Consider the following 26,819-nt stretch of genomic DNA (forward strand, 5'->3'; position numbering starts at 1 on the left):
ACACACACACACACACACACACACACACACACACACACACACACACACACAAAGATAAATGCTAACTGAACAGCCTAGTGCCATGGAAACATGCTATAGACACACACCACACAAGTCAACTGTGCTTTATTCTGTGGCCTAGATAGGCCTTTGTGCTTGAGCAAAATTCCCCCCCCCCCATGCTGTTTGGATGCTAAACAGTTTACATGCCTGTATAAAATAGGTCAGGTAGACAGAGCTGCAGTACAAAATTGCAGATTGATTAATCATCTTGTTCTCAGACCGACATACCTGGTTTTCATGATTGTATTCAGCGCGATGAAATAAAAATCCAAGGCTTACAGCTTTACACTCGTCTTTCTTCTTGTGGGGTTGAATGGAGGGGGTGTAAAGCCTTTGACAGGGATGAATATAATATTAAAGTGCTTTTGTACGGGTGTAACTGTCCTCCCCTGTCATCCATCACCCTGTCCCTCCTGCCAGCAGCAGCAGCAGCTGTGAGAAGCAGTGGCTGGAAGAGAGAGCAGAGCTGAGCAGCCGATGGACTTGGTTGGAACTGCGCTTGGCTGAACTAGAAGGGAGGATACTACAACTGGAGGGGGTCCACAAGCATATACGCTCTATGAAGGTATGACAAAAGGTGTCTGTACCAACTGACTGACAGACAGTTGGTCAGTTATATTATAGGACATTAAGCTTGCACACTTGTCAAGAAAAAGGATACAAAAAACAAACTTTCATGGATTGCCCGAGCTACAATAAGTAGTATGTTTTAATCAGTGTTTGGATCCTCTCTTCTCTGTCTTTCTGTGGATCTCTGTGTTTCTCAGGGTCGGGTGGTGCTTGCAGACTCCCAGCCACTGACTGACAGGCAGATTCAGCAGACCCTGCTGAAGGAAATGGCAGGTTTATCCTGCACAGCTTCTGATCCGGACAACGAACCCTGCAGCCCTACACGGCTTCTGCACAATATAGAGAGACAGGTAGGAGGGAGGGATTATTACTTGCACCTCTGATACCAGGTATGAGTTTAAAATAAAGAGGATTAGTAATCTAGAATTATAGATGCTGTTTTAGGAGATTACCCTTTTCTGTCTTGTGATCTTTCATATCCCAATGTCAGGTTGAGAGGATTAAACTAATTAATTATGGTATGCTTACTTTCTGACCTTTGTGGTAATATGCTAAATTAGAGGCTGCAGGTCAAATGAATGAATTTGTGCTTTATGAAGTCGACCGTTAAGTAATAAGTCTGTAACTATGAAATTGCTTATTTCTTTTTTGCAGCTGTTGAAGCTCAGATAGTAGCTGACATCTGGCTATGTATTTAAGATGGTGCACACTCTTGATTACGGATGGGTATCGTTTAGGTTTTATCCGATACCAGTACCAAACCGGTACTTTTGAAACGGTGCCGGTGCTTAAACGGTGCTCGAAACGGTGCTTAAAGAATGGAGAACACAGACTTTGTCCAAAAACTTCTCATGTTTAGCTCTTTTTTTGTAAAAAGATAACAATGTTAGCCTTTTCTGCAGCTATAGGGGATTTATGGCATCACTCTTGGCTGGAAGCAGTGCTTAATCAATGGAAAAAAACACCAAGTTTGTCCAAAAATCTCTCATGTTTAGCTGTTTCCCACTTTTTCTTTGGTCATTTTAGCCTTTTTGGCCAGGGTGAAAGGAAGTAACTGCCATCAAACAAGAAGACAGCCGCATGTAACCACGACGGTGTTTGCTAGTTCACCTTACGTGCATTAATGTAATAACGTGGTTAGCCTACTCAACGTAAATTACACACGAACAACATTAAGCTACTCGCCCAGAGAGTCATCATTTCTGCTACACTGGCAGGGCTAGGGGCCAGGACTCTCCTCTTCGGGTTCTTGGGGGATGTTGCTACCTGTCCGATAACAGGCAACCCACCCGCAGTAGATGTGCATGGTGTGAGGTCTCGCAGCAAGCTATCAAATACTGTGCATTTCTTGGCTTTCAAAAAAACGCTATGCGTCGCCAGGTGTTTCATCAGATTCGAGGTGTTACCTCCTTTGCACAGTATCAGCTTAAAGCACTTGTTGCAGGCTGCTGAGTTTGCATCTTTTGCTGTGAAGTACAGCCAGACTTTTTATTCTGTAGCTCTGCTCTAAAAGAACGTACGTACCTGGGCCCGCCTACTATCCTCGGAAAGGTAAAATGATTGGCTAGAATCCAAAGTGTATGACGTCTCAGGAAAAAAAGCACCGAAATGTGCGCTGCTTTTCGGTCTGGTTACTACCGTTTATGTTATGGCACCGGATACCGGTACCCATCCCTACTCTTGATAGCTTTAAAGCTGTACTTATGTGCACACAAGAATCAAATTTAGTAAAAAAACAAAAACGTATTGATTCACAACCCACACCGAGACATGTTGTGATTTAAGTTTATGACCTAGAGCTGGGTAATCTGTTGAAAAGATCATCAAGTGGTCCTTTTTAGATTCATGATCCTTGATTTTAATCACATTGATTCGACTCATGTGACCATATGATTAGTTAGGACACAAAACCTGTCACTTCAACTCCAGGCTAAAATCGTATAAGACACATAGTATGTTCAGTGAGCACCGACCTTACTCGTTTGCTTATCCTTGCAATCCATATGATTCGTATGGAAAGAAAACCACATGCCAACCTTAGGCGATCCATTATATAAAGTCATTAACATGCCCCCAGCGTGCTCACCCATCCAAGAAAAACAACTTCTATTTGTATCTCCATTTACACTTGCTTTAGAAGTGGTATGTACCTAAATACCAAAATATGTGTTTTGCCTCAACATGTTTTCTGAGCTCATTCAATGTGGGACTTTCTATTCACTCTCGGTTCATACTCTTTTTATTCTCCTTGGTAGAAAGTTCTCATGTGTACTGTGCTCCTTTTTAAGATTACAAGGCTTGCTTATATTTATCAGCCTGATACCAAATAATAAGAATCAGCCAAGGCTAAAGACATCTAACTCGATGTGATCTTTCTGTGAAGAAAATGCTTCAGGGGAAGTCTGAACGGCTGGATTGTATCTCACTCTTATGTGCATTATTTGGCTGATGTCTTCATTGCAGAGTGCTCAGCTTAGCCAGATCGTCAACAGTCTGATGCCCCCTCTGAGCTTTTCACCGCTCTCAAAACAGTCCCAGACCTGTAAAGACAGGAGAACCCTCCCAAGGTAGAGGACACACACACACACACACACACACACACACACACACACACACACACACACACGTAGTCAGATTGTGTTAATACCTATATTATCCTGTGTGCTTTTTACAAGTTGCAGTTAAATGACACATTTACAAAAAACGTCTTTAAAAACTGTTCATTTATGTGAAAATCTGACATATTTCAGACTCTAATGGTGATAGAAGTTTGTCTGTTATCTCTTTAAAGTCTAGGCGATAGGGTGAAAGCACGTCCCAGCTTGTCGTAAAACCCACTGAACCCACTTCGGTCTCTTCATGGAGTCTGACTTCAGTAATCCCTTCATGTCTCCCCTTCCTGTTGCCTTTTTAACTCTCTGCCTGCCTGTGAAGATGAAAGCCCCATAATAAATGAAAGGCATTCTGTTTCTTTTATTCATGTACAGTAACAAGTGGGTATAAGTAGGGATTGATGAACAAGATCTAAGGAATCAACACCTTGAAAGAAGTTGCTTTTCGAGCATTGTGAACTTGCTACAAAGCACAAACCTAACACGTGACCTCATCTGGTTGTGTTTCTGCAGCGGCCAGAGAGGAGATGTTTTCTTGCCTGTGAGCTCCAAGAGAAAGAGACTAGGGACTAGGCGGCTCTTTAAAGCTGATGCGTCATGCGTGTGTGCCCGAACCCGACCCCTGGTCACCTACCACAAGCCCAGGCTGTTCACTTTCAACTCATACGGCTCTGGCAGTCCACTGGTAAGCCATATGTCGACCCCCTTCTTCTTCTAGTCTGTTTAACCATTTACATGCTGTATATAATTGTCAAATTGTGCGTCTTTTACCCTGCAAGCATATCAAATACATTGATTTATGTACTTCTTAAAACAGTTCAGAGATTCTTATAAAATGTAGCTTTAAAGCAGTGCCTTTGAGACCTATTTTAGCTTCAGTAGTGGAGTGCCATCACTAAAATAGGTCTCCAAATTAAATAGGAATTATTGTTCAAAGCCGAACACCTGCTTTTAATTAAGAAATAATATCTCTAATTCAGATCAACAAATGCAGGGTGCTATTTTAAAAGCTCAAGCCTTTATTTAGCCTGCGGGGCCAGTACATTATGCTGTCCTCTTACTGCAGATAAAAGATTGTAGTGGCGGTGTGTGTCGAGTGCTTCTTAGCTTCACACTGTTGCGGTAATGAGGATGTGTACAGCATAGGAATCTATAAATCAGCTTAACTATTTAATTTCTCATTCTTGACCTTGAAGGACTTTTAAGCATCGGCATGTCTCACACAGTGCCGGGATATTTATAGTTTCTGCATCTTTCTGATTCTGAACACTGCAATTGTAGCTGCTATAATAAGCAGCGCTGAGCCATCATCATTGTGACATTGTTCAATAACAAAAAGAGCGTTTAACAGATTAATGACTTTAATCAGTGCACTCCATCAGAGATCAGCTTCCTTACATCCATATCACTTATATCCTAAGAGAAAGGAAAGGTAAACTGTAAAGAAATTCTTTCCTGTTGCTAATCTTGCTCCGCCTATCTTGAGCATTTTTTTTAAGTAATCTTTTTAATCTCTTGTTCTCTTTTCCTTTTCCAGCACTCAAGAAAGTCCACGGCTACCTTCTCCTCCTCGCTGTCCTCATCTTCCTGTTCATGCTACTCCTCTTGTGATCCCATAGTCTCGTGCTCTGATCCCGACTGTAGCTCCAGCGGGGTCTCCTCCGACACCTTCAGCTTTCGACGTCACCCTGTGTCGTCTCTGTCGTTTGGTAGGAGAAACGTAGCTACATTACATTGGTCAGCATGAGCAAACTTTGTAAGCTAATCAAGATTTTTAGATCATTTGATTACAATGTTGTTTTTGAACTGCAGTCAGTAAGAGTAAATATTAGGCTTCCTGTCTGACATGGTAGACTGACTCTGAAGGGTCACACACCCTGGCCATGTATTTGTCATCTCAGGCCTGTAGAGCAAAAAAACCCCAACAAGATTTGCTAAAGTAGGGGGCAGTTGAGATATGTTTGTAGGGTTATAATAAACTATAAGGCATAAAAGGTAGATGTTTTTAGTTATACGTCTTGTCATATCAGCTTACTATAGTGTGATCAGTCAGAATTTTAAAAAGACCCCACTGCACACAGCAGATGAGAATAATCTGCCAAAACTTAACCGAACTGGTCCACAGAGCCAAGAAAACAGGTCAGGTTACATGCAATATTTTAAAACTGGCATCACAATAATTAAACCTTAAAATGAAAGCACAAGTCCTGTCGTGATGGACCGTAACCACATTTTTAATCGCACTTTGGAGAACGATCACTCAGATGAAGTCAACATAGGGACAAGTCCAAATGTTTTCAGGGGGATAAAGCTCCTTAATCTCCTGGTCTTCTGTTGTGCTCTTTTGCAATGATAATATTTTTAACTACTGGTGACTACTAATGTAATTTGATCGTGATTCTTAGTATTATTTAAACGTTCTTTTTTTTTTTTTTTTTAAATTCAATTCAGTTTTATGTATACAGCGCCAAATAACAACAACAGTTACCTTAAGGCGCTTTATATTGTAAGGTAGACCCTAGTAGGGCTGTGCGACATGACCAAAATCTCATATCCCGATATAAGAATTCTATCATCCCGATAACGATATAAATCACAAAAATGTAACATTTTCTGTAAATTCTGTAAATTCTGTGAATCTCGGGCAGCTCGTCTTGCGGGAAGTGTTTCCAGCTCCGCGTCATGTAGCTGGAGTCGAGTGTTTTAACCGATGCGTGAAACTATACATTTTTAGACATAAGTTGTAACGGCCGCCGTTTTCTTTGTCAGTATTTATTACACGGCGTGCTGCGGGGAAAAGCCTGTTCTAACGTTTAGGTCTAAGGTTTATTTTTTAGCTCTTGGCGGCTCTTTTTTACTTCTCATCCGTAAATAATCTGCTCTTTCACGTGATTCAGTTTATTTTGAAAAGTCTCAACAGGATCTTGAGCTTTATTGTGAAAGGTTTATGTGGAACATAAACAAGCGGACACGCGATGCTGTTACCGTCATTGTTGCTAACCACAAAGCATAAAAACAGGCACTTGTCTGTCTGTAATGTGGTTATATTAAATATAAGAGAAAGAGAGAACTTTAAGAAATTAATATAGCCACTACAGTGACCATCAAAACGATGAAAAAATATTGCCGTAAACAGTTTATTTTGCAACACCATGAAACAAATGATGGCGTAAAATGAAACAATAGACGTTTTTATATCGTCATCCGATATATATCGTTATATTGAACAGCCCTAGACCCTAGAATAATATATTCAGAGAAAAACTCAACAACCCCCTATGAGCAAACACTTTGGTGACAGTGGGAAGGAAAATCTCCCTATTAACAGGAAGAAACTTCTGGCACAACCATTCTTAAATACATGGCAGCAGGGATGGTGTGTAAAGAATTTTTAAAAACTTTTTAAAATTTATTTTTCTTTTTGTTTTAGTATGCATAGATTCTGTACAACTAGGGCGACGCGTGTTGAGATGCTACTGTTTAAACTGTGTGCTGAATTGAATTTGCAAAAGGTGTTGTATTCTTGTGTCCCCACACTTAAAAATGGTCACATTCTTCCAGGCACACCTACGAGCCACCACGTAAAGAGGGTGCCAGGCAGAGAAGTATGGTCCCAAAGACCTTTAGTTGTCAACAGTCCAGTAAACTACAAGCGACACAGCTCCACGCCGCTGCACAACAGTAAGATCGCTCTGTATACTTGTACTGATTACAAATTATGCCTCATTGTGTGGTGCTCTCTTTCATTCTGCTGGTCTCCTTTGTTTTCACCATACTGATATTTAGGCCCAAAGCATGCTTGCAGCTTACTATAGTGTGATCAGTCATTCAGCGATTAAGAAGAACGAAGGATAGAGGTGCAGTTTAAAAAACCGCACCTGTGCATGTGCTCTTAATACCGATATCAAAGCGACTGGATCAGATTGTTTTTGCTAAAGTAATATAACCTATAACAGGCAAGCAAAAGTTACTTAAATTGTAATTGTAGCTAAATCAGTGGTAGCATTCGTGTCTTTATATTCTAAGCAGCCACTCGGATTCATTAATGCAACAGTTCAGGTAATAAATGCAGTCTTTCAGTTTTTCTAAAGAATAATTTGTGCATAATTAAAAATGAAATGACAGTTCATCATATCCAGACAGCTCACCCATTTGCTTGTATTCAGTGAAGGCAAACAATAACCGGCTGCTTCAAAGTCATCCGCTCACTCTGCTTGTTTTCTCCCCGTCGACTATCATAATTCATTCCTAGCGTGTCAGATATCCCACTGGGGCTGTAAGAGGCATCCAACTGAGCAGTAGATGGAAATAAAATCATTTGGCATTTCACCTATGTCTGTAAGCACCTTGGTATGTTAGTCTGAAAGCTAATGAATGATCATTTCCTGTAACATTTATGCTGCATACCTTTGGCAGCCTGGAAGGTTAACAATTTAAGAGGATCTTGCATACATGGTTTTCCATATTGTAGATGGATGATTCAAAGTTTAGATTTTCCACTATTTCTCTGGTAAAGGTTGAGGAAATGTGGAATGATATAGATGAGAGGGGGAGAGCATAAAGGAGGAGACACAAAGGAAGCAGACTGACAACGGATGAAGGCATCAGACCGGGCAACGCTTGTCGATTTTGTGTCAGCTTGAATGATCTTATTGTCGTTTGTCAATACCCGAAGAAGGCAGTCTGTCAGGTAAATGCCAGCTCAGATAATAGCCACATGGAAGCAGATTTCTTATCAAAGCTGATCTCAGCTGGAATGGGATGAGATTACATAAACCGTCAAATCAAGCAAGATGCAGAAATGTGGATGGATGACGTGGAGACTGATGATAAATGACTTTCAACTGTGGTATATTTTACAGTGTAACATAGGGAACTCAGTGTGTTTAAAGACAAATTAATTGCTATAGCCATATTTAAAAAAAAAAAAAAAAGATCCACTTCTGTGTCCTGTTCCTTTAAAGTAACTTGAAGCAGCAGTTTGGTGAGTAAAACTCATATAAATAATGATTGGGGATTAATGTTTTCACTGATTGGTAGTAGATTGGAATAAAAATGAAAAACTCAAAATCATTCTGACAGTCTATTAATTCAGTTTCTTGTGTTTGTCTCTGTGTTTCGCTGTAGGTCAGGAATACAAGCAGAACGGCAGGCATCGTAAAAGCAGAGTTATGGGTTTGTCGCCCATCAGGTTGTTAGTCTCTGCTCAGAGTCGACACAGCAAAGCCAGTCAGAGGAGAAGGAAGAGAAGACGCATCCGCAGGCTGCTGGAAGGTGTGTATACGCAGTGAAAGCTCATACTTGGGTTTCATTACTTCTTCCACAGCTTATGTTTTTGGTCGTGTGTGCGTGTCGTCATTCTGTCTGCAAACACATTAGCTCGAAACGTTTTGATTGAATTCTGGTTAAGCGTTGTAGGGGTGTAGAGCGCTGTCATGTTAACAGTACATCAAAATTTGTCTTTCATCCAAAAAAGCCTTAGAACTCAAAAATGAAACATAGATGAATCTGTATCATCAACATATAGGGAATGATCTATGGGGATTCTAAGTATCATATAGCTTTATGTCATTTACACATAGAATGTCCTCATAAATAAAACCAAATTGTACTTAAAATCATGTCAAATATATTAAAATGAGTTTCAGTGGGGCAAATAACAACAAAAGCCTGCACTTTCCACTTGTTTTTACTCGTATGCTAACACCTTAAAAAACGTTCAAAAGAACAAAGAAAATTAAATGAATATATAGAAAATATATATAAAAAATACTATTTCCTAAACGTAAATACGACCCAGAGTGAGCTGCCTTAGTGGAAATTTGTGCTCTTGATGTTTCTTGTTAGAGCTGTTTTAACAATGTAGCTACTGGTTTTAGTGTACAGCATGCCTGTATATGTCTGTGTTTGTATACCCAGATGAGGAGGATGCCCTGTACCAGCTCTGTGATCCAGCAGAAAGCTCAGATGATGTGCTAGAGGAGAGCTACTCACATGCATCACACAAGCAGGCCTCACAGGTAACACAAAACATATGTTATTATTAAAAACTAAAGAGCCAAGAAAATGATATAGATGAAATGTCAGAAGTAGCAGATTTAATTCAGATTAGGATAGGATGGATATGACAGGATAGGATAGATCCACCTACGTCACTTAATATGCGCATATGTGTGAAATGTAAAGAAAGATGACCACAAAAGTTTTGTCAGGACATCTGAAGATTTAGAATGACTTTGAATATGTAAACTCTTCTGAACGATTGGTAAGCTCTTGATTCAACCTGGGAACGTTTCCTTCTAGGGCTTTGTTCGCAAACGCCAGGGAGAGAACGTGTACAACATCAACAACATTGTCATTCCCATGCCACTGGCTAAAGTAGAAAAGCTGCAATACAAAGAAATTCTAATACCCAGGTATGAAATGGAAACACCCCTGAAAGTGTTACAATGTATCACTATGAACCATAACTCCTTTAGGAAGACTAATGACCAGTCTTATTGACTGGTTTTACAGTAGTTGTGATTCTGCATAATTGTATTTTGCAAGTTCTTTATTATAAACAATCACTTTTACCAGAGTGATGTCTGATTTGTATTGTTTAAAAATGACAAAAGTAAATGGAAGTTGTCCATTATCATTATTATAATGATTAGTTTATCTTTATTGCAGTTGGCGAGTAGTTGACATCCAGCCTCTGATGGAGATGGAGCCAGAGAAGGTGGAGGGGCATGAAACAGAGCATTTCTTTTCTTTGAACATGAGCAGTTTATTTTCATTTGTGAACAATCCAGCATCTTAATGCCCTTCTGTCTGTCTGTCTGTCTGTGTGTTGTGTTCAGGCTGAGGCTCTCAGTGATGAAGTCTTTGCTCAGCGGCACCTGGCTTTGGAGCAAAAAGAGAAGTTACGCTGGTCGTCCTGGGATAAGAGGAAACACCGTAGGCGCCCTACAAGGTGTGGACACCCACACAAACTCATAAATGTAGCAATAATGAGAGTAATGCAAAATCTAAGGTGAACCGCAATGTTAGAAAATGTTAGAATGTTTTTAAAGGGCCTACAGAAATAAAACAATTCTGTAAAAATATACAAAAAACCTCAATAACTGAGGAAGTTAATCCAGCTAGATAATGAGCAGACAGAAGAACGTGTTATAACCTCAGATCTTCCAATAGATGTTACCTGAATGTGGATTAATGCCACCACTAATCATTGTATTACATTTGGAAAGCTTTAAACAGTGAACTCTCAAAGGCGTGCAGCTGGTTTCAGACTTGTTTTGTTTGTGTGCATGTAAAAACCTGGAAATTTGAGACAGTGTTTCATGGGGTGTGTTTGTTTTCTCATTCCAGATCTGGCAGCAGGCTTTTAGGCAGTGGGGGTGGGATGTACACATCAGGAGAGGAGAGTTCTGTGGAGTGGAGTTGCGCTCAGCTGGATCTTGATGATTCGCTGAGGTCAGAGGAGTGGCTGGTAAGATCAAAAGCGCCACAGCTGAAACCTGAAATCCCCAAGACAAACTGAGAATATCACAGGATGGTTGATCAAGGTGACACAGGAGGCAGCTCATGTGGAGTCATGCATATTTACGCTGTTGTGTCCCCAATATGCTGTTTACCGTATTTACGCTTGACTGTTGTTTCCAACACAAGGCGTTGTAAATCATTTAAAGGAAAATCAGCAGACTGCAGCACTTTCACCCATACATTGCTGTAAGGATATTTTCTGTAACATTCCTGTGAAAAAATGAAGCCGTTTCACGTGTCCTTCAGCAGAGACAAAGAATATAAAGCAGCAACATTCATCTCATTCATCTTGTGTGAGCTATGGAGCCTTGGTGGGTTCTTGAGAGCCTACACAGATACTTGTTTCCACTCTTGTTTCCTGTGATGATGCCCTGATTGCAGTCCTCTATTCCACTTTGCTTTGATTGGAGAGCCAATGAGTTGTCCCTAAACCAGACTTACCTAATCAACCTTCTCCACACTACAAATAACCCCTACTTCACTGCATTGCACTTCTTATGCACTCCAGAGGCCATACAAACCATGATTAAAGCACAACCATTATTTATTTATTTATTTTTAAACAGACCTCTGAGCCATGCACAGAGGTATTATAGCCCTCAATGTGCATATTCACTGAAGGGACTGTTATGGAAAAAAGGACAAATAAAAAGCTTTCTGCAGTTTTATTTTACACTTAATCTCTGCCTTGCAGGAAATGTATGTAGCCAGTTGTGACTACTTACAAAAATGCGCCCCCCTGTCATATTCAATTTACAAATAAAGATAATATTCAATATTTTTCTGAATGTCATTGATTTGTCTTACTTGTCAGCCTCAGACACCCTGGGAGCCTCGAGTCTTTCCTTTGGATGAGGATGAGGAAGGCGCTCTGCTCTCTGATAAACAAGAAAAAGTCCCGTATGGGTGCTTAGGGATTAGTTCAGCCTCTTGCACATCAAAGAACTCAAACTCCCAACCAGCTCCAACTCAGGCTTCTTATGCTACACTGCCCTCTGGGGGACAAAGCAAGAACAGCAGCTGATACTGCCGTGCCGCCTTTTTTTTTGTCTTTGAATGTAAGTTCATTAAAATTTTTTACGTGTGTGTGTGTCTGTCTGTCTGTCTGTCTGTCTGTATTTTCTCAATTTTAAGCAAGTTTAATTTGTTTAACCCTTTATTCCACATCAGTCATACACTGAATTGTCTGTGCTTTGATTCATCTATCCAGTATGTCATTCATAACATAAAATTATTATTACTATTATTGTGATTGGACTTTAACACATACATTATTAATTTATTGGATCATTCATAAAGAGTACAAAGAGTATTTTAGAAGGTTAAGCCTCTGAAAAACATAGTATTTTATGTAGTAGTTCAGTATTTTATCACTTAATTTAATATTTGCATCATTTCTTTTCCATTACTTTTCCAGATCTCCTCTCATCAGGGACAACGAGCAGAACATGTGCCCTAGGAACCTTACCGGGAATATTTAATACATTCCACGAGCATTGTGATCTGATGTAATAAAAAAAAAAACGAAATTTTTTTTTTAGGCAAAAGTGATTATTTTGTTAGGGTTGTGACAGTAGTCACAGTAGTTTTAACTTCTGCAGCGGGTTCAGGTTTTAATGTAAAAGTGGTACTGTATGTAAAGTAATATATCTATCAGCAACTCCACTGTAGTGTCACGTTTCTTTCATGTTTGTATCTGTCAACGCTATTTATTTCTACAGCTGTCTTAAAATGTAAATATAGGATATGTTTAGTAACTTTTTATTTAATTTTTAACTTTTACTTGGTGTACTTGTGCTTTCTGTTTGAAGATGCTGTCCTTTTTGTATTTTTTTTTCCACAAAAAAGAAAATGTATTTGGAAAATATAAAACTTTCCAATATAGATGCCATGCTCTACTTCCATAGTTATCTCAGTGATCAGATCTGTAGCAAAGGGACATGGCTGCTATTTTTTCCTGGATTGAGAAGCTGCACTAACGACTCCTACTGGGCTTTTGTTTTTTGGGGCTATGCTTTGATTCGGGGTCCACTCAAATCTTCATAAAAAGATATCTGTATATTCATATCCACATATCTGTAGACAGTTTGTAGTCCATCTGTTGTCTAAATTTGAGCAACTAATCACATTCAGGCAAGCTGTTTCCAGGTAAACAATGGAAAGGAAAAGAAGGATGCAACCTAACCAAGATCACCAATAAGACCCAATGAAAAGGTGAATACATGCATCATTTTAAAATGTCTGATTTTTACTTGTGGTACTGCAGTTGCTGAATATTTTATTCTTTTTTGTTGTTGTTTGTTTTGTTCTTTTAAAGCTCTTTTTGCAGTGCCCTATTATTTGCACACATAGGAGCAATAAGAGCAATACACCTAAAAATACTATGTTTTAATCCCCCTGAATATGTGGTCAAATTACAGGGATAATGTCTGCACATGGCTGGACTGAGGTGCCCCCCAGTAATATCGGTGTTTTGAAAATCTGAAAAATTATTTCCTTTCAGGATTCTTGCAGCCCGTCACTACTGGAAAATCCAACAGGTGTGTGGAAGGATTTCAGGAGGAGTTTAACTAGGAGCAAAACTGTAAAACGACAGAAGGGAGATGAGGTAGAAAACAAGCTGCCTGTGTAATTGGGTCATGACATAGAAAATCTGAAATTAGAATATTGCACATCATTGCTTGTCAAGCTGTCAGTGCCCATTAGTCTGAAAACGAACAAGTCAAGTGAGGCGTCTCTTCAGTTGAGAGCTCCGAGGTTTTAATTTCAATAATGTGAAGGATGTCTGCAATTCTCGCCAAGTCTACTTAAATAAGATGTAATTTATAAAAGTTGGATGGACAGAACATTGTGAGGTCATTTCAGTGATTTGGATGATTTACCTTTTATGGAGGTCGTCACTTTTTAAGGCCACAGTCTTAAAGTGAAACAGCTGGTATTTTTGATCCCGTATGCATAGCTTCCTCTTATAGCGACCTGGGAAGGAGGCAATGGGCAGATGGTGGTCAAGGTCATCCCTCTCACATACTGTATGCATGTCAGCTGCTTTATACTGGGGATTTGGTGCTAAGATTCTAGAAATCGAAACTTGGATTTCATTAAATTAATTTACAGATTATAACTGGATGATTCCAAGTTCATAGAGGTGAATAGGGCTCATCTGTGCTTTCACATGGCTTCGGGTGTCAGCTGAGGTAAATCTTTTCATTCTTTAAGATCCCCTTCCTTGGTCACACAGCATTACAACACTCTTTGTTGGAGTCAGCAGAAAAAAAACGTAAAACTATCAAGGTCGCTTGCACTCACTTCCAATTGAGAAGTGGGAGACCTCGTCTCTCCTTGAAAACTGAAGAAGAGCTCGAAGTGTCACATCAGTGCAATAGTAGTAGGATTGTCTGATCTCAATAGCAGGCAAAAAGAACCTCTTGTATCCACATGGGGGCCATATTGCTTCTTAGAAGACTACACAAGTCAACGAACAATATAATGCATACACATAGACTGTTTCCATGAGCTCTACATCAACTGAGTAAAATTAACCCTAACCCTATAAACGAATAAGCAGATTATTAACCCAATGAAAAGGGGGGAAGATGTGTGCACTGAACTATGAAAAGCAGATTGTAACTACAGCATTTGCACTCTGGGAGGCGCTCTTATATCAAAGAATATCTGAATACCGATTTACCATGTGTAAAAAATAAATAAATAAAAAATACTTACTGTTGAACTGGGATGACCACAAGTAACAGATGGGAAGTGATTCTTCATTAAGAACATTGATTCTGGGAAGCCAAACTATTTTTCATGCAGTATTTTTAACCCATGCCCCGAACTGCACGTGTGCCTTTATACTGATTTATTGCCATAGCAACCTAAAGAACGTAATACTTGACGAGACGACATTTCGCCAGCCTTATTTACTTTGCAATACCTGCTGGCGTTGTACCTTTACGTCAACACAGTAGGTTTTACACTTCCGTTTAACCTGAAACGCGTCGGTACAGTTTGTTGCTGCTCCACCTCTGTGGTAATTTCTAGCAAAGGGTACACCAGAACACCGTAATGGCTAGTTTAAACACCGACGCAGTCTATCGGCGTGACTAGTAGGATCATTACGGTAAATGTAGGTTGCGGAGCCTGTGTGTGTCCGACAGACCGGGAGTTCCTCTGGAAGACACTACGCCGAACAGGTAAAGAATTCAACACTTCTTTGCTTTTAACAGCGTCGTTTTAATGCAGTATAATATATTGCGATTGGCAGCGACTTAAAAAGCATGCGACATTGAATGGCTAGAAAAAGAAGTCCTTAGACCCAGCAGTAAATTGACATTTCAGTGAGCTGAAGCTGAAATGATGAGGTGCCCCTCTGTGTCTGTGTGGATGGAAAAAGGACGCATTGTTCGTCCGAAGGAGAAGTGAATCTGGGCTCCTGTGAGTCTGTGTGCTGTCTGAGCTGTGGTGTGAGCCGGTTTTAAGATGAAAAATGCTGCGAAATTCATCCGATAATAAATCACATCTTAGGAATAGATCTAGAAATCAGAATCCCAAGATGGGTAGAATCCACACTGACTGACCTAATTGATCCACTTTTTAATTTTTTGATGGGGTTCAGGAATAATGTCTGCATTGTGCTACTTAAAGGCTTCACCTACTGCGGTGACTGCGGGAACTTGGCTTACTGCGGTGGCAGTGCAAGGCTATTGGGCTTTAGTAAGCCTATAACACATTTCGGAAAGCTGTAGGTAACTGTGATAAAATCATCAGAGGGAATCCCTAGAGAAATATGACATTAATTTCCAATCACCCCAGAAAGGAAAAAGGGGGTGCAAAGGGAAAAAAACAGGTGCTGAGTCATATTGGCGGGTCCTTCCCCTGATTGATCTCACAAATTGAAGCCCTGTATGTGCATGTCTGTTGTTGTCACCGTCGCCACTGCATTTAATGTTAGATTACAGTTTAGTTTATTTCATTTAAAGGCATTTTGAAAGACTTGATGTCTTTATTATACCCAGCACAACAAATAACACTTAAAAAAAAAGCCAGGGCTGTTACACCTCAGAGGTCTTTTTCTTCATACTGAAATGGCTATTAAGTAAGCTCATACATGATGGGTTCCTTACACAGTACATAGGCTTCAGTCCAGTCTCATTTACATACAGGCACTGGCTATTGATTTTCCTCCATCAAGTCCATTTACAGTTTGTGCACACATACATATAAATGCCTGATGCATTCAGGATGAGGCTGTCATGCACAGCCAGGGAGGCTGCTGTGAGCTCCTCCTTGGTGAGGGATGGGGCTCATGCTTTCATGTTTGTGAAGGACCCGGCTGGTCGTTCCACCTAGGTCTACATTTTGCCTGTTGGACGTAAATTCAGCTTTCTCAAGATGCTTCAGCCATCACATCCTTATATCTCTATGGCAAAGAGGACAAGAGGAACATTTCAAGAGCTTACTCCACGTTTGGATCTATACTTTGACATATTCTGGAGAAAAAAAGGCCAAAAAGCAACAAAACTGGAACATATGTAACATGCCTTCTGTTTTTTTCTTTGTGAAGTAAAGGTTATGATTTGCTTCCTTTAAATTGCATTAATATCGACACATTGCCTTTGCATTGGTGATTAATGATGTGTTTATTTTAGCATAAATGACTCCTTTTATATGGGCTTTATGTATTGATGAGAAGGTAAACAGTCTGAGTTTACTGATTGCGTTTCTGATTGTGTTTAGCCGGAAAGTTGACCTCTGATGCAAAATCTTTGTAGTGATAGCCCTTTTTTTGCTGAAATAACCAGTTGACGTTGAAGTATATGTATTAAAACAAACAAGCAAAAAAAAAAGCCTAATTGTCTTTCTATTGTCGAAATCTCAGATTAACTGAGAGTAAACTGAAGCTGAAATTATGAGGTTAATTAAGGATTTTGGCTCAAATGTGTAAAAAGAAGGGTTGATGGTTTCGGTATTAAATGTCACCCCTGTTTAAGTTGTTGGAAATAATATTGAAAGAATTCTAAGTAAAGTATTTGTTGTCTTACATGTATATATTGCAGGGCTGTGGTTTGTAATCTCAGCCAATAAGTGTGCAGAAACATTCTTAAAATTGATCGGATCTAATAAGCAAAACTGAAAACTTTCATTTGGCTGTAAGAGTGACAATACCGTTTGAGGTGCCAGTTAGGATGGGAATAGCACTGCAACCTGGCAGTTCACATTCACGTGTGGCGCCTTGCATTGTGGGTCAGCTTTACATAAGCCTTGTGTGTCAGTGAGGCAACCTAATCCTGATTCCTACAAAGATACTTAGTCAGCCTGGACAGCTATACACACACACACACACACACACACACACACACAGGCAGTCCTCCTTTGTCACATTCGGAGTTTGATGTAATGCTCCGTGCTTGTTTGTGTCTGTGTGAGACAGAGAAAGTGGGAAAGGCTCCCTGTATGAAAGAAGATAGACACTCAGTGGTATCTTTGGCTGCAGCGCCAACACACTAACACTCAACCGACATGCCTGCCAGCTAACTGCCAATCTCGCTCCCTTCTTTCTGTCCCTCTGGCAAAGGGAGGTATTCCAGGTTTTTGTAGAGATTAGCACACTGGTCAGCGTGCCTGTAAAGTAGTGATTTATAATTATCTTAAGGATCAACTAGGGGCACAGATTTTCTCATTGCTGAGTAATTGGTCAGTTATTTAATTTATAGGTTGATTGGTTTTGATTTTATCTCAAAAATTTGTAAAGCTAATTTTTTATTTTTTTTTTAGAATCCACATTTGTATTAAATGCGACAAAAATACTGGCAGTCCTCACATCTGAGAAGCTTTGCAGTTCACATATATGAAAACAGTTTATTAATGTTAATGACTCAATAGGGCTGCTACTGCAGTTACTAGTAATAGTTGTTTATTCTTGTTGATGGCATAAACTTTTGCACTGAGATCCAGGATTCTTTCTTACACACTTGCACTTGAAATCGATCCTGTTTTGAGGAGAGAGGGAAATAGAAAAGCATATGGGGTTCATAAATAACTAGCAGGTCATTGATTAAGAGCTTGCTATAGTACTTTAGCTGACCACTTATATTCATTGTAACAGTGGGTAGTTTGGTGTCAAGGATGCATGGCAGGAGTTCTGTGTCACCAGGATAAGGTCCAGCTTTACGTTCGGTATTCAGCAGACTTTGTTGAGCATGGTGTTTAGACAGTGCCTATGCAAAGCACCGGTATGAACGAATGCTTTCAGGTCAGGGACAGGTGAAGGGCAACCATCACCCGGAAGGCAATGTCTTGCTTGATGACAGCAGTTTATTGACACTGGGAAGCTTTGATTGATTTGAAGCTTTGATTGATTGTCCTATTCAGTAATGGTTCCTCCTTGTCAACTAAAGCTATCTGTACAATATGTAGGCTGAAGGATTGAAGCACGCAAAACTTGGTCACCACTCCAACCTTTAATGCAATCATATACAAAGCAGTTATTTCACTTAGGTAGTATTTCCATGTCATACCTGTCAAATGTCACATTTAACCAATGCGATGCAGCTTTTAGTGACTTTACAAATTTTTCTTGTTTATACCGTGAACATCTTACCAATTCTTCCATTGCAATCTTCTCTGAGAGCAGATTATCAGTGGAAATAAAGCGTGTAAGTCGTAATCCCAGATCAGCATTGAAATGCTAATGGAAAGCAGAATGCTGACTTCACTTGTGCTCTTGACAGTCCTGTCAGCAAAAGAGCAATCACGCTGACAAGTCTGAGCTAACTAATTTACATTTTTGGCTACGGTTCAGGAGTGGCATGCCCCCGTGCTGACCTCGCCTGACTTGAAGCTAACGGACATCCACTTCCACACAGATTTCTACACGCTGAGCAGCGTGATGTTATATATGCTTTTATGTGTCTTGTGGAATTCTGTTCCTCAGCTTTGATTTTTATGCCCCGAGGGACAGCTGGGGTCAAGCCCAGTGGTCTTTAGTTTGCAGGAGGCTGAGATCAGTCAAGTCAAACCCACAACCGCCTGCCCCAACATCCAGACTCTCTCTGTCTTCCTGACACCTCTGGTTGGAGTATAGACAATGGCTGTTGGTTGCATACTGAACCTAAAGCACATCTCTTTAGTAATGTGGATAAAACCAAAAGCGTCCAAGCTTGAGCTTGACACAGATTTAAAATGTAGTTACACAGATATTTCAGAATGTAGTACTCTGACAGAAAAACCTCTCAATTATTTGAAAGTGCACTAGGCTGTTTTTTTTATTTTTAAATTCACAAATTGCTTCCTCCTTATTGAAAATTCTTTGGACATGGAATATATTTGCTTTTGCTATTGCCAGCACCTCACACTCTCAGATGGGAGCTCTGGCATGAGAATTCACATGAAAATTGGACTGTAGTGTTTTGTATTTACGCATGAATATGGAAAATGAGTCACCGTCCTTCCAATGTTGCATGTCAACTTTCTTACAGCAAAGCCTGTTGAGGATAAATAATATCCAGTCCTCAAGAAAAACCCCTAGAGTTTAAAGTACAAGGTGAGACTTGTATGGTGTAATGATGGTGCGATTTTTACTGCAGCGCCATAATTTGAAAAACAACAGTGTTTATTTTTTTGTCATCATAAAATCACTCACAGGTGACAGGAAGTGATAACATCAGGCAAGAAGCCACAGTTTCACGTACTGTTGGCAGTTCCAGTGTCCAAGCAAATCTTTGTCAAAGAATATGGCACACGTGGCATATAGCACTGATATGTAAGAGAAAAAGAACAGGTGCATGTGTTTACTATTCATATATGCATTTGTGCTTCAAGTCAAATATAGAAAATCGATAAAACACGAAACTTTATTGACACCATTCTGATGTCAGAAGTGTATATGGATGGATTATTTTTTCAAAGTAAAGAGAATATGGTATGTAGAACGAGAAAGAAAGCTGATATAAATATATGTGTGGGCTGAAGCAGGAAAAACATAAGGATGACTCACAACTCACCTAACTATCCTGTTTTTCCTCTCCTCTTGTGTGTGTTGTTTTTGCATCTGTGTTTGTGTACAACATCCCTCAGTCTTTGTGTGGGAGTCTGTGCTTAAGTGTGTGGGTATCGTTTACAGTTAAATAATGCTTGTGCTAAAGGAGAAAAAAACATCCCCCTCAGCATTTTCTCTGGTGTGTGATGTTGACTGCATCCCAGTGGCTTTATTTTGTGACATAATTCCATCATTTAGGTTCTTTCAACCTGCTTCAGCCGATTCAGTGGTTCCTTGCGTTTTGCTGAATGCCTGATAACAAGGCTCATAGAAGAGTGTGTGGGCATAGAAATCCAGCTAAACGGCCAGCCCGTAGAAGAACTGTTGTGGGAGATAAACTTCAGGATTATGATTGTTTTGCAATAATCAAACTCTATTGTAGCCATACTGCAAATATCTCAATAGCATAATAACCCCACTAATCTTTTCTTTATTTCTTTTTTGGCAAATGCTTGAGTAATATGTGTTAGGCCTTTTTGCTTATATTTGATAGCCACTGTTCAACTGACAGGTAATGTAGAGAAAGAGGGATGAGTGATTTTCAGTAAAGATCTGATCGGTCTGGAATTGAACCTTAGACTCAGCTGATTAAGGCATTTTTCCCATGTGGCTATCCCCTAGCGGCTAGGGCCTAGCCACTTGAGTTGTCTTTGTTTATTCCATTTAAGGCTAAACTAAAATAACAGAATAACAAATACTGTACTGGAAAGCTCATCAGAGTGTTAGAAGTGATGAATATTTCTAAAATCTCACTGATGAGGATGATGAAATCCATTAGTGCGCTGATACAGTATATTGGTCAAATCCCTGAGTGTTTCACTGCCGTTCATTATCGGAGAGCCAAAACCCCTGAGATGATCCAAAAACAGCCATCTTCCCACCCAGTGCCTATAAAATCCCTACTACCCTTCACATCCTTATTTGAAAGGGTTTAAAATGAAACGGATGTATCATAAATATCCTTCAGTCTTATCTACATTTTCCTCTTTGATTTCCTGCAATGATAATAGGCCTCACAACATGAAGCCCGATAGCAGTGTCCATCTCATAAATGAGAGACCCTGTCAATCATGAAGAGAAAGCTAAAGAGTCTGAAATCTTCTTGATGGGGTTTTTTCCCAGCAGAATTAAATGTAAACGTGTGAAGCCCTGGCTTAAAGGTGCCAATATGTGCTGCACTTTTTAGCTTGCGTTTCATCTTATGTAAGGTGTGTCAGACATAACATAATATAATGTAATTATCCCACAAAAAATATGTTGTTTACACGTGTTCTTTGTCAGTCTGGGAGAAAACATACTTAACATACTGTAAGTATGCATCTCACCATGCAGATGCAGAATGTCAGTGAGCTTGCATAAATTGCTTGTGTTACAGCCTATGTCAGGGTAATTGCATTTCACATCGCTTTGTTAAAATGCTTCAGTGTTACTGCTCTGTCTTCTGCCCGCTCGTCTTAATGGCTTTTCTTGATGGAGCACAGAGGTTGATGGTGACGCCCCCTAAGGTCTGCAACAGACCAGACAGGGGAGCTGCTGAATGACAACATTGCAGAGGAGTAATTATCTTTTGTGTTTCTTTCTCAAGCTAATGAAAAAAACAGTCAGAGAGCACTTAAGTGAATAGCGCTTTAAGACCTTCTTTCCACCTGCACATGTTGTTCAACACATGTTGACTGCATTATGTCATGAAAATGCAGGAGTCCATCACTCTCGGCATTAATGCGCCTCAGATATGTCAATTAGTTAATGCCAGGAATAGTCAGAGATGCATTTAATGACACTACCAACATGAGTGATGAAATGCTACCACTTTCAAAATTACCAAGAAGCGATAGGGTACTTACGATCGAGAAAATAGATGAGGATTACAGAACTGTGCAAAAGTCTGGAGCTACCCTTCATTTCTTTATGTACAATTACAAAAAAGCCAGGCTTTCTTGTAATTTTGGTCTTGAGCAATAGTTTTCCAGGCTTTCTGAAGGTCTTTCAAAGTTTTTCAGTCTGCTATTTGTACCTGGCCGATTTCAGTGAATTGCTTTTATTTGTTTGTTTGCTTTTAACACAGACCTATCAATCACTCAATCATTTTGAAAGCACCTAAGTCAAGAAATGAACCAGTGTTTTGGCTACATGGACAAAAAGATCCCGTTTTTTGTTGTATCTTTAGGTACTTTAGTTTTTAGCAGCCTGTTTCAAAAACACATAATTTGTTCCCATTTTATTAATTGAATGTATGAAAAATGGCAAAGGTAACTGTTTGGGAGGCATGAAATGGGATTTTTGTATCAATAAGTTTACTCTTATTAGCGCTATTAGCTAAAAAGGTGACATATCTCAACATGGTGTACATTAAGAATTTGAGGGAAACAGGCAAGTGGAGGAAGAGAGAAGCCTGTCTACAGAAGCTCACCAGTATCTGAAAGTCATGTCCTTAAAAATGGGAGAAAATCTCTAACAAAGACCTGACACAGGACCTGAGAGATGTATCTGGCTCTTCAGTTGAACGTCAGAAATATTTTCAGTGGAAGGGTGGCTGTCAAGAAGCAGTGTTGAGGATCTCACCAAAATTGGATATACTGTCAGATTTTGATCCACCATTGTCCAGCCAACATGATCCATCCATTTTATGCAGCTTAGTTTTTAATCCCAAACACACTGCCAATGCAGTAAAAGCATACCTGGAGAGAAAACCGCATAATAGAACACTTTAAGTGATGGGCTGACCTCCCAAGAGCCCAGACCTCAACATCACCGAAACAGTGTGGCATCATCTTGACAGAGAAGGTAACAAAAGGAAGCCAATATCCAAAGGAGAGGTTTGAGTGTCCTTCAAGAAGCCTGGAGAACTATTACTGACGCCAATTTCAAGAAATGACAAGAAAGGTTGTCAATAAGAGTTCAGGCTGGGTTGCAGGATAAAGTGGGAACAATAATATTGACTTTCAAGTTTGTTAGAATTGTACAAACACAGTTTTGCCTCATATATTGTATTTCCGTGCATGTTTGCACCCAATATGTTTCTCAGTGTCCTAGCAAAATATAAAGAAACCTTTGCACAGTCCGTTTGTTGATTATTGATGTAGTTATGTGATTTTCTCTGCATTTCTATTATTACCTGGAGACAGATTTTTATACAACTTATGAAGCTAGTACTACTTGTTATTAGGAACGGAATCCAAAAGACTTTATATAAAATAGACTAAATGCTGAATCACTATTTGGCCACAGCTAACATATGAATTTTTTTCTTCTTCATCGCCTGGCGTGTTGGCTTTCCTTTTCCCACCATATTGTCGGAAGTGTCACCAGACGCTTTGTAGAGTGTGTGATCTGTGATTTTGAACTTGTTGGGGATCTGTGGGAATTCAGAACGTAAAAGCCTACAAGTTAGACATGAGAAAAAACATGAATTATTCCTTCAATGTTTTGAAGTGTTGTTTCATCTCTTCAGCTTTCGTCTTCGGGGAAGCAAGTCGTCCCTCGTTCAGTTATGTCATAAACACTCACGCCTACTCATGTGAAAACCCACACATGGAACAAAAGCACATACACACAAGCACGCATTCACCCAGAGATGCAATTGCACAAACTACACATGGTTGTCGATTAGAATAGATGAGTCTTTAATCTGGTGGTTTGTGAACTCTTTTGATGGCTGTGTTTCACTTGATGTGTTGCGGCAGACTTTTCTCTTCTTGACAGGATTATCCTGTCAAATGACTGACGCCAGCTCCTATGGAAAGCTTCATCCATGCAACCTCAAACACTGTGGAGCTTTATTTTGAGATATCCACTGTCACAGCAGCACAGTCAAGGATTATAACTGGGCTTTTATTGTCTGCATTTCAGAGTGTTTGCTTCCTTTTCTGAAGCAACCTGTTGCTTAACTCTTTAGTAGTAGAAAAAAAAAAAGCCTTTTCTTCCCAGGGTTTCAGCTGAAACCCTATTTTTGATCTGGCTGTCACTCATCACATAATATACTCTGTGATGGTGAGGCACTTGTGTAGTCAGAACATAAAAGGTAGATAAGTTTACAAAATCTAATCACTGATAAGAGATTTGTCGATTGCTTGGCAGAGAAACTAACTGTGAGTGCACATTTTAATCCACATATTCGATTAGGGGTTTGTCAAAAAGGTAAAAACAGAACTGAAGGTGCTTATGTAAACAGACAGCCTATTACTTTGTCAGAGAACAGAGGCAAAGCCAAATCCCACATGTACATAACTGGAAGATGATAGCCCATTATATCCTGTGCCAAGTAGAGGAGGCCATGAGAAGGTCACTGGCATACTGTCCAAAAACTGTGAGTGCACAGTTTCTACCACGGGCCGGGATGTGTGCATCAGCGGGTGCTGATTAAACAATGTGCCACAAAATGCAAAAACATTTAACTGGATTAGCGTTAGGTTGGGCAGGTTTAGACAGAATAAACTAAAAAACTGTAAACCTAGAACTTGTATAGCTTGCTCATCCATTAGCTTTACATTTTCTCTAGTAACTTTACTCTTTTAACCAGCTGCCTCAATATTTTACACTTAGGCCCATAATTTGTTGGGCAAAGACACAGTTTTTGCATTTTTTTTTGCCTATGTACACAACCACAGTGGATTTTTTTTTAATTAAACAGTCAATATCTGATGGGAGTACAGATATTCAGCTTTAATTTCAGGGAAATTTTGCTTTATTTGTTTAGGAATTACAGTTATTTTTCTACATAGTATTCTATTCTCAGAGGCCCAAAATCGGACGATCGTGGCTCAAGAGTTGGGAGTTCGCCTTCTAATCGGAAGGTTGCCGGTTCGAGCCCCGGCTCAGACAGTCTTGGTCGTTGTGTCCTTGGACAAGACACTTCACCTACCGCCTACTGGTGTTGGCCAGAAGGGCCGATGGCGCGATATGGCAGCCTCGCTTCTGTCAGTCTGCCTCAGGGCAGCTGTGGCTACAACTATAGCTGCCTCCACCAGTGTGTGAATGGGTGGATGACTGGGTGTGTAAAGCGCTTTGGGGTCCTAGGGGGGACTAGTAAAAGCGCTATACAAATACAGGCCATTTACCATTTATTTACCAAAAGTATTTCGACAAACTATAATAATGTTAAATAAGGCTTATTTTGTTATGTTGTTTTTCCTTCTTTGAGATTTTCTGCTAGGCTTCTACTGCAGCCGCTTTCAGTTGCTGATTGTTGTCTCCACCATTACAACACATAATTTAGTATGCTTCAGATCATGCTGCATTAATTTACTCTTCCCATCATTCTGGTACAAGTTAAACTGTCCAAATATTTTTCCACGACTGTGCGGGCTTTTTTAGCTGGTTTCAGGCAAAGTCTAGTCTGTCTTTTTTAATCTTGAGTGTAAAGAACGGTTTGCAGTTTGCAGCCCTCTGTATTTTCCTTCATGACGGCATCTCTCGATTACAGAATTTGACAATGATATGACTATCATATCGTGTTAAAAGTCTCATTGACTTGGTTAGATATGGTGAAGTTGTATTTATTTATATTTTAATAATTCACCTTGTTCACATTTTGTCATCTTTCAGGTCTTTTGATGTTGGTGAGTTGGTCAGGGCATTTATTCTTAATAATCAACAAAATTATTAATTTGAGCCTAATGACGTCTTCCCCACTTGCATTGACATCTCCTTGGGAACGAACCTCACCTGTCCGTGGATACTGCTTATCAGTAACTTGTGTAATTAATTCTGACTCTCCAAAAAAAGGGGGACTGTGCACAAAAGTGACTGTAATTCCTCAACAGTGAATGCAAAATTTTGTAAAACTCACAGTGTCTTTGAAGCTGCACTTCAACCGCGTTGTGATTGTTTGATTTAAAAGCGACTGTGGTGGTGTGCAGAGGGAAAAGTTCAAAGTTTTCCATTTGTCCAACAAAACATGGACTTAACCGTAATTCATAATGAAACTGTAGCGACCAAAATGTAAGGGCTGACAAAAAAAAAAGCACAGAAAGCCATCCAAAAATACAACGCTTATTAGACTACCAGGATTAAGAGCTAGTGTATATATGACTAAATGTGAGTGGAAACTTCCCTTTTTTTGAGGAAATTCTAGGATTACAACAAAGGAACAGGGGATGGGATTACTGTACTGGTAGATCACATGCATACACACAATAGGCTTTTGTATGACTGATAAAGAGTGGTAGGAGGAAAAATTGGAGTGTGAGACAACCTTTGTTGTTGACAGGTCATATTGTTAATTATAAATGACTTCTTAGAGATAACAGATGGATAGTATCATAAACTAATGAAATATCTGCAAACCAATTTTTCACTGTCTTATAGCAAATTATTTCCACAGAAATGAAAATGTGTTCATTTGTATTTCCAAACAGTATTAATAGAGGGTGCAGTTATTTTGACCTTCATCCAAACAAGGCAATGAAACATGATGTAGCACTAAATAAAAGTGTCTGTCATATCAGACCTGTGACATATTAGATAAACAACTGTGGCGAGGATTTCGGGATCTCAGCTTTATCAGGATTCTTGGCTTACTAAAGAAGATATTAGGGCTCAATTTTAGCTGCTCCTCTCAGACATATAATTTGGTCATTTTGGAGTAGGATCGAGGAGGATGCATATTAAACAGCTATTGTTTTTCTCTTTCTCACTTTAAGTATTTCCATGATGTGTAAAGCTCATAATGTTTTGTGAAACATATTAAGCTTAGTCCTGCTAATCTTAAAGGTTATTCTGAAATCTTTTACAAAGCTGTGATCTCACCTGGTGTGCCCATATTCAGTGTATTTGAGCGAGGCAGATGTGCCCACATGCATGTTAGCAGTCCAGACTAAACCCCACTCTGAGTGGCCTTAATTGATTTTAGTAAGCCAACTAAAACCACCAGGCTTAGGTTAGCTAATATTTTTTGCTTTCACCCAATGGTAGCCATTAAGTCAAACCACCCACTATTATCACACATATGCGCGCGCGCGCGCGCGCGCACACACACACACACGCACACACACAGAGTAAAGCATGCTGCT

At 39.7% G+C, this 26,819-nt stretch overlaps 2 protein-coding genes across 3 annotated transcripts in view; both read left to right on the forward strand.

Annotated features, from left to right (window-relative positions):
- kansl1l (KAT8 regulatory NSL complex subunit 1-like) overlaps positions 1 to 12,301 on the forward strand; it is a 16,797-nt gene extending 4,496 nt beyond the window's left edge. The window contains exons 3-16 of one of the 2 annotated variants that reach the window (XM_005723277.1): positions 484 to 628; positions 831 to 983; positions 3,097 to 3,200; positions 3,759 to 3,930; positions 4,783 to 4,954; positions 6,807 to 6,926; positions 8,373 to 8,519; positions 9,165 to 9,265; positions 9,549 to 9,661; positions 9,918 to 9,966; positions 10,088 to 10,200; positions 10,599 to 10,719; positions 11,587 to 11,830; positions 12,190 to 12,301. In XM_005723277.1, coding sequence (XP_005723334.1) covers positions 484 to 628; positions 831 to 983; positions 3,097 to 3,200; positions 3,759 to 3,930; positions 4,783 to 4,954; positions 6,807 to 6,926; positions 8,373 to 8,519; positions 9,165 to 9,265; positions 9,549 to 9,661; positions 9,918 to 9,966; positions 10,088 to 10,200; positions 10,599 to 10,719; positions 11,587 to 11,796 — 1,720 coding nt within the window. In that variant the 3' untranslated portion in view covers positions 11,797 to 11,830; positions 12,190 to 12,301. The remainder of the gene's footprint in view (positions 1 to 483; positions 629 to 830; positions 984 to 3,096; positions 3,201 to 3,758; positions 3,931 to 4,782; positions 4,955 to 6,806; positions 6,927 to 8,372; positions 8,520 to 9,164; positions 9,266 to 9,548; positions 9,662 to 9,917; positions 9,967 to 10,087; positions 10,201 to 10,598; positions 10,720 to 11,586; positions 11,831 to 12,189) is intronic. The other variant, XM_005723278.1, reaches the window with a different exon arrangement.
- Positions 12,302 to 12,502: 201 nt separating this feature from the next.
- The window catches only part of LOC102199504 (microtubule-associated protein 2-like), a gene marked incomplete at its 3' end in the record, with an annotated part of 75,888 nt that continues 61,571 nt past the window's right edge, over positions 12,503 to 26,819 (forward strand). Inside the window, exons 1-2 of the mRNA XM_013908296.1 lie at positions 12,503 to 12,986; positions 13,276 to 14,965. The remainder of the gene's footprint in view (positions 12,987 to 13,275; positions 14,966 to 26,819) is intronic.

The sequence above is a fragment of the Pundamilia nyererei genome, unplaced genomic scaffold (assembly GCF_000239375.1).
Source record: "Pundamilia nyererei isolate P.nyererei 1_Seehausen unplaced genomic scaffold, PunNye1.0 scaffold00009, whole genome shotgun sequence".
Lineage (NCBI taxonomy): Eukaryota > Metazoa > Chordata > Actinopteri > Cichliformes > Cichlidae > Pundamilia > Pundamilia nyererei.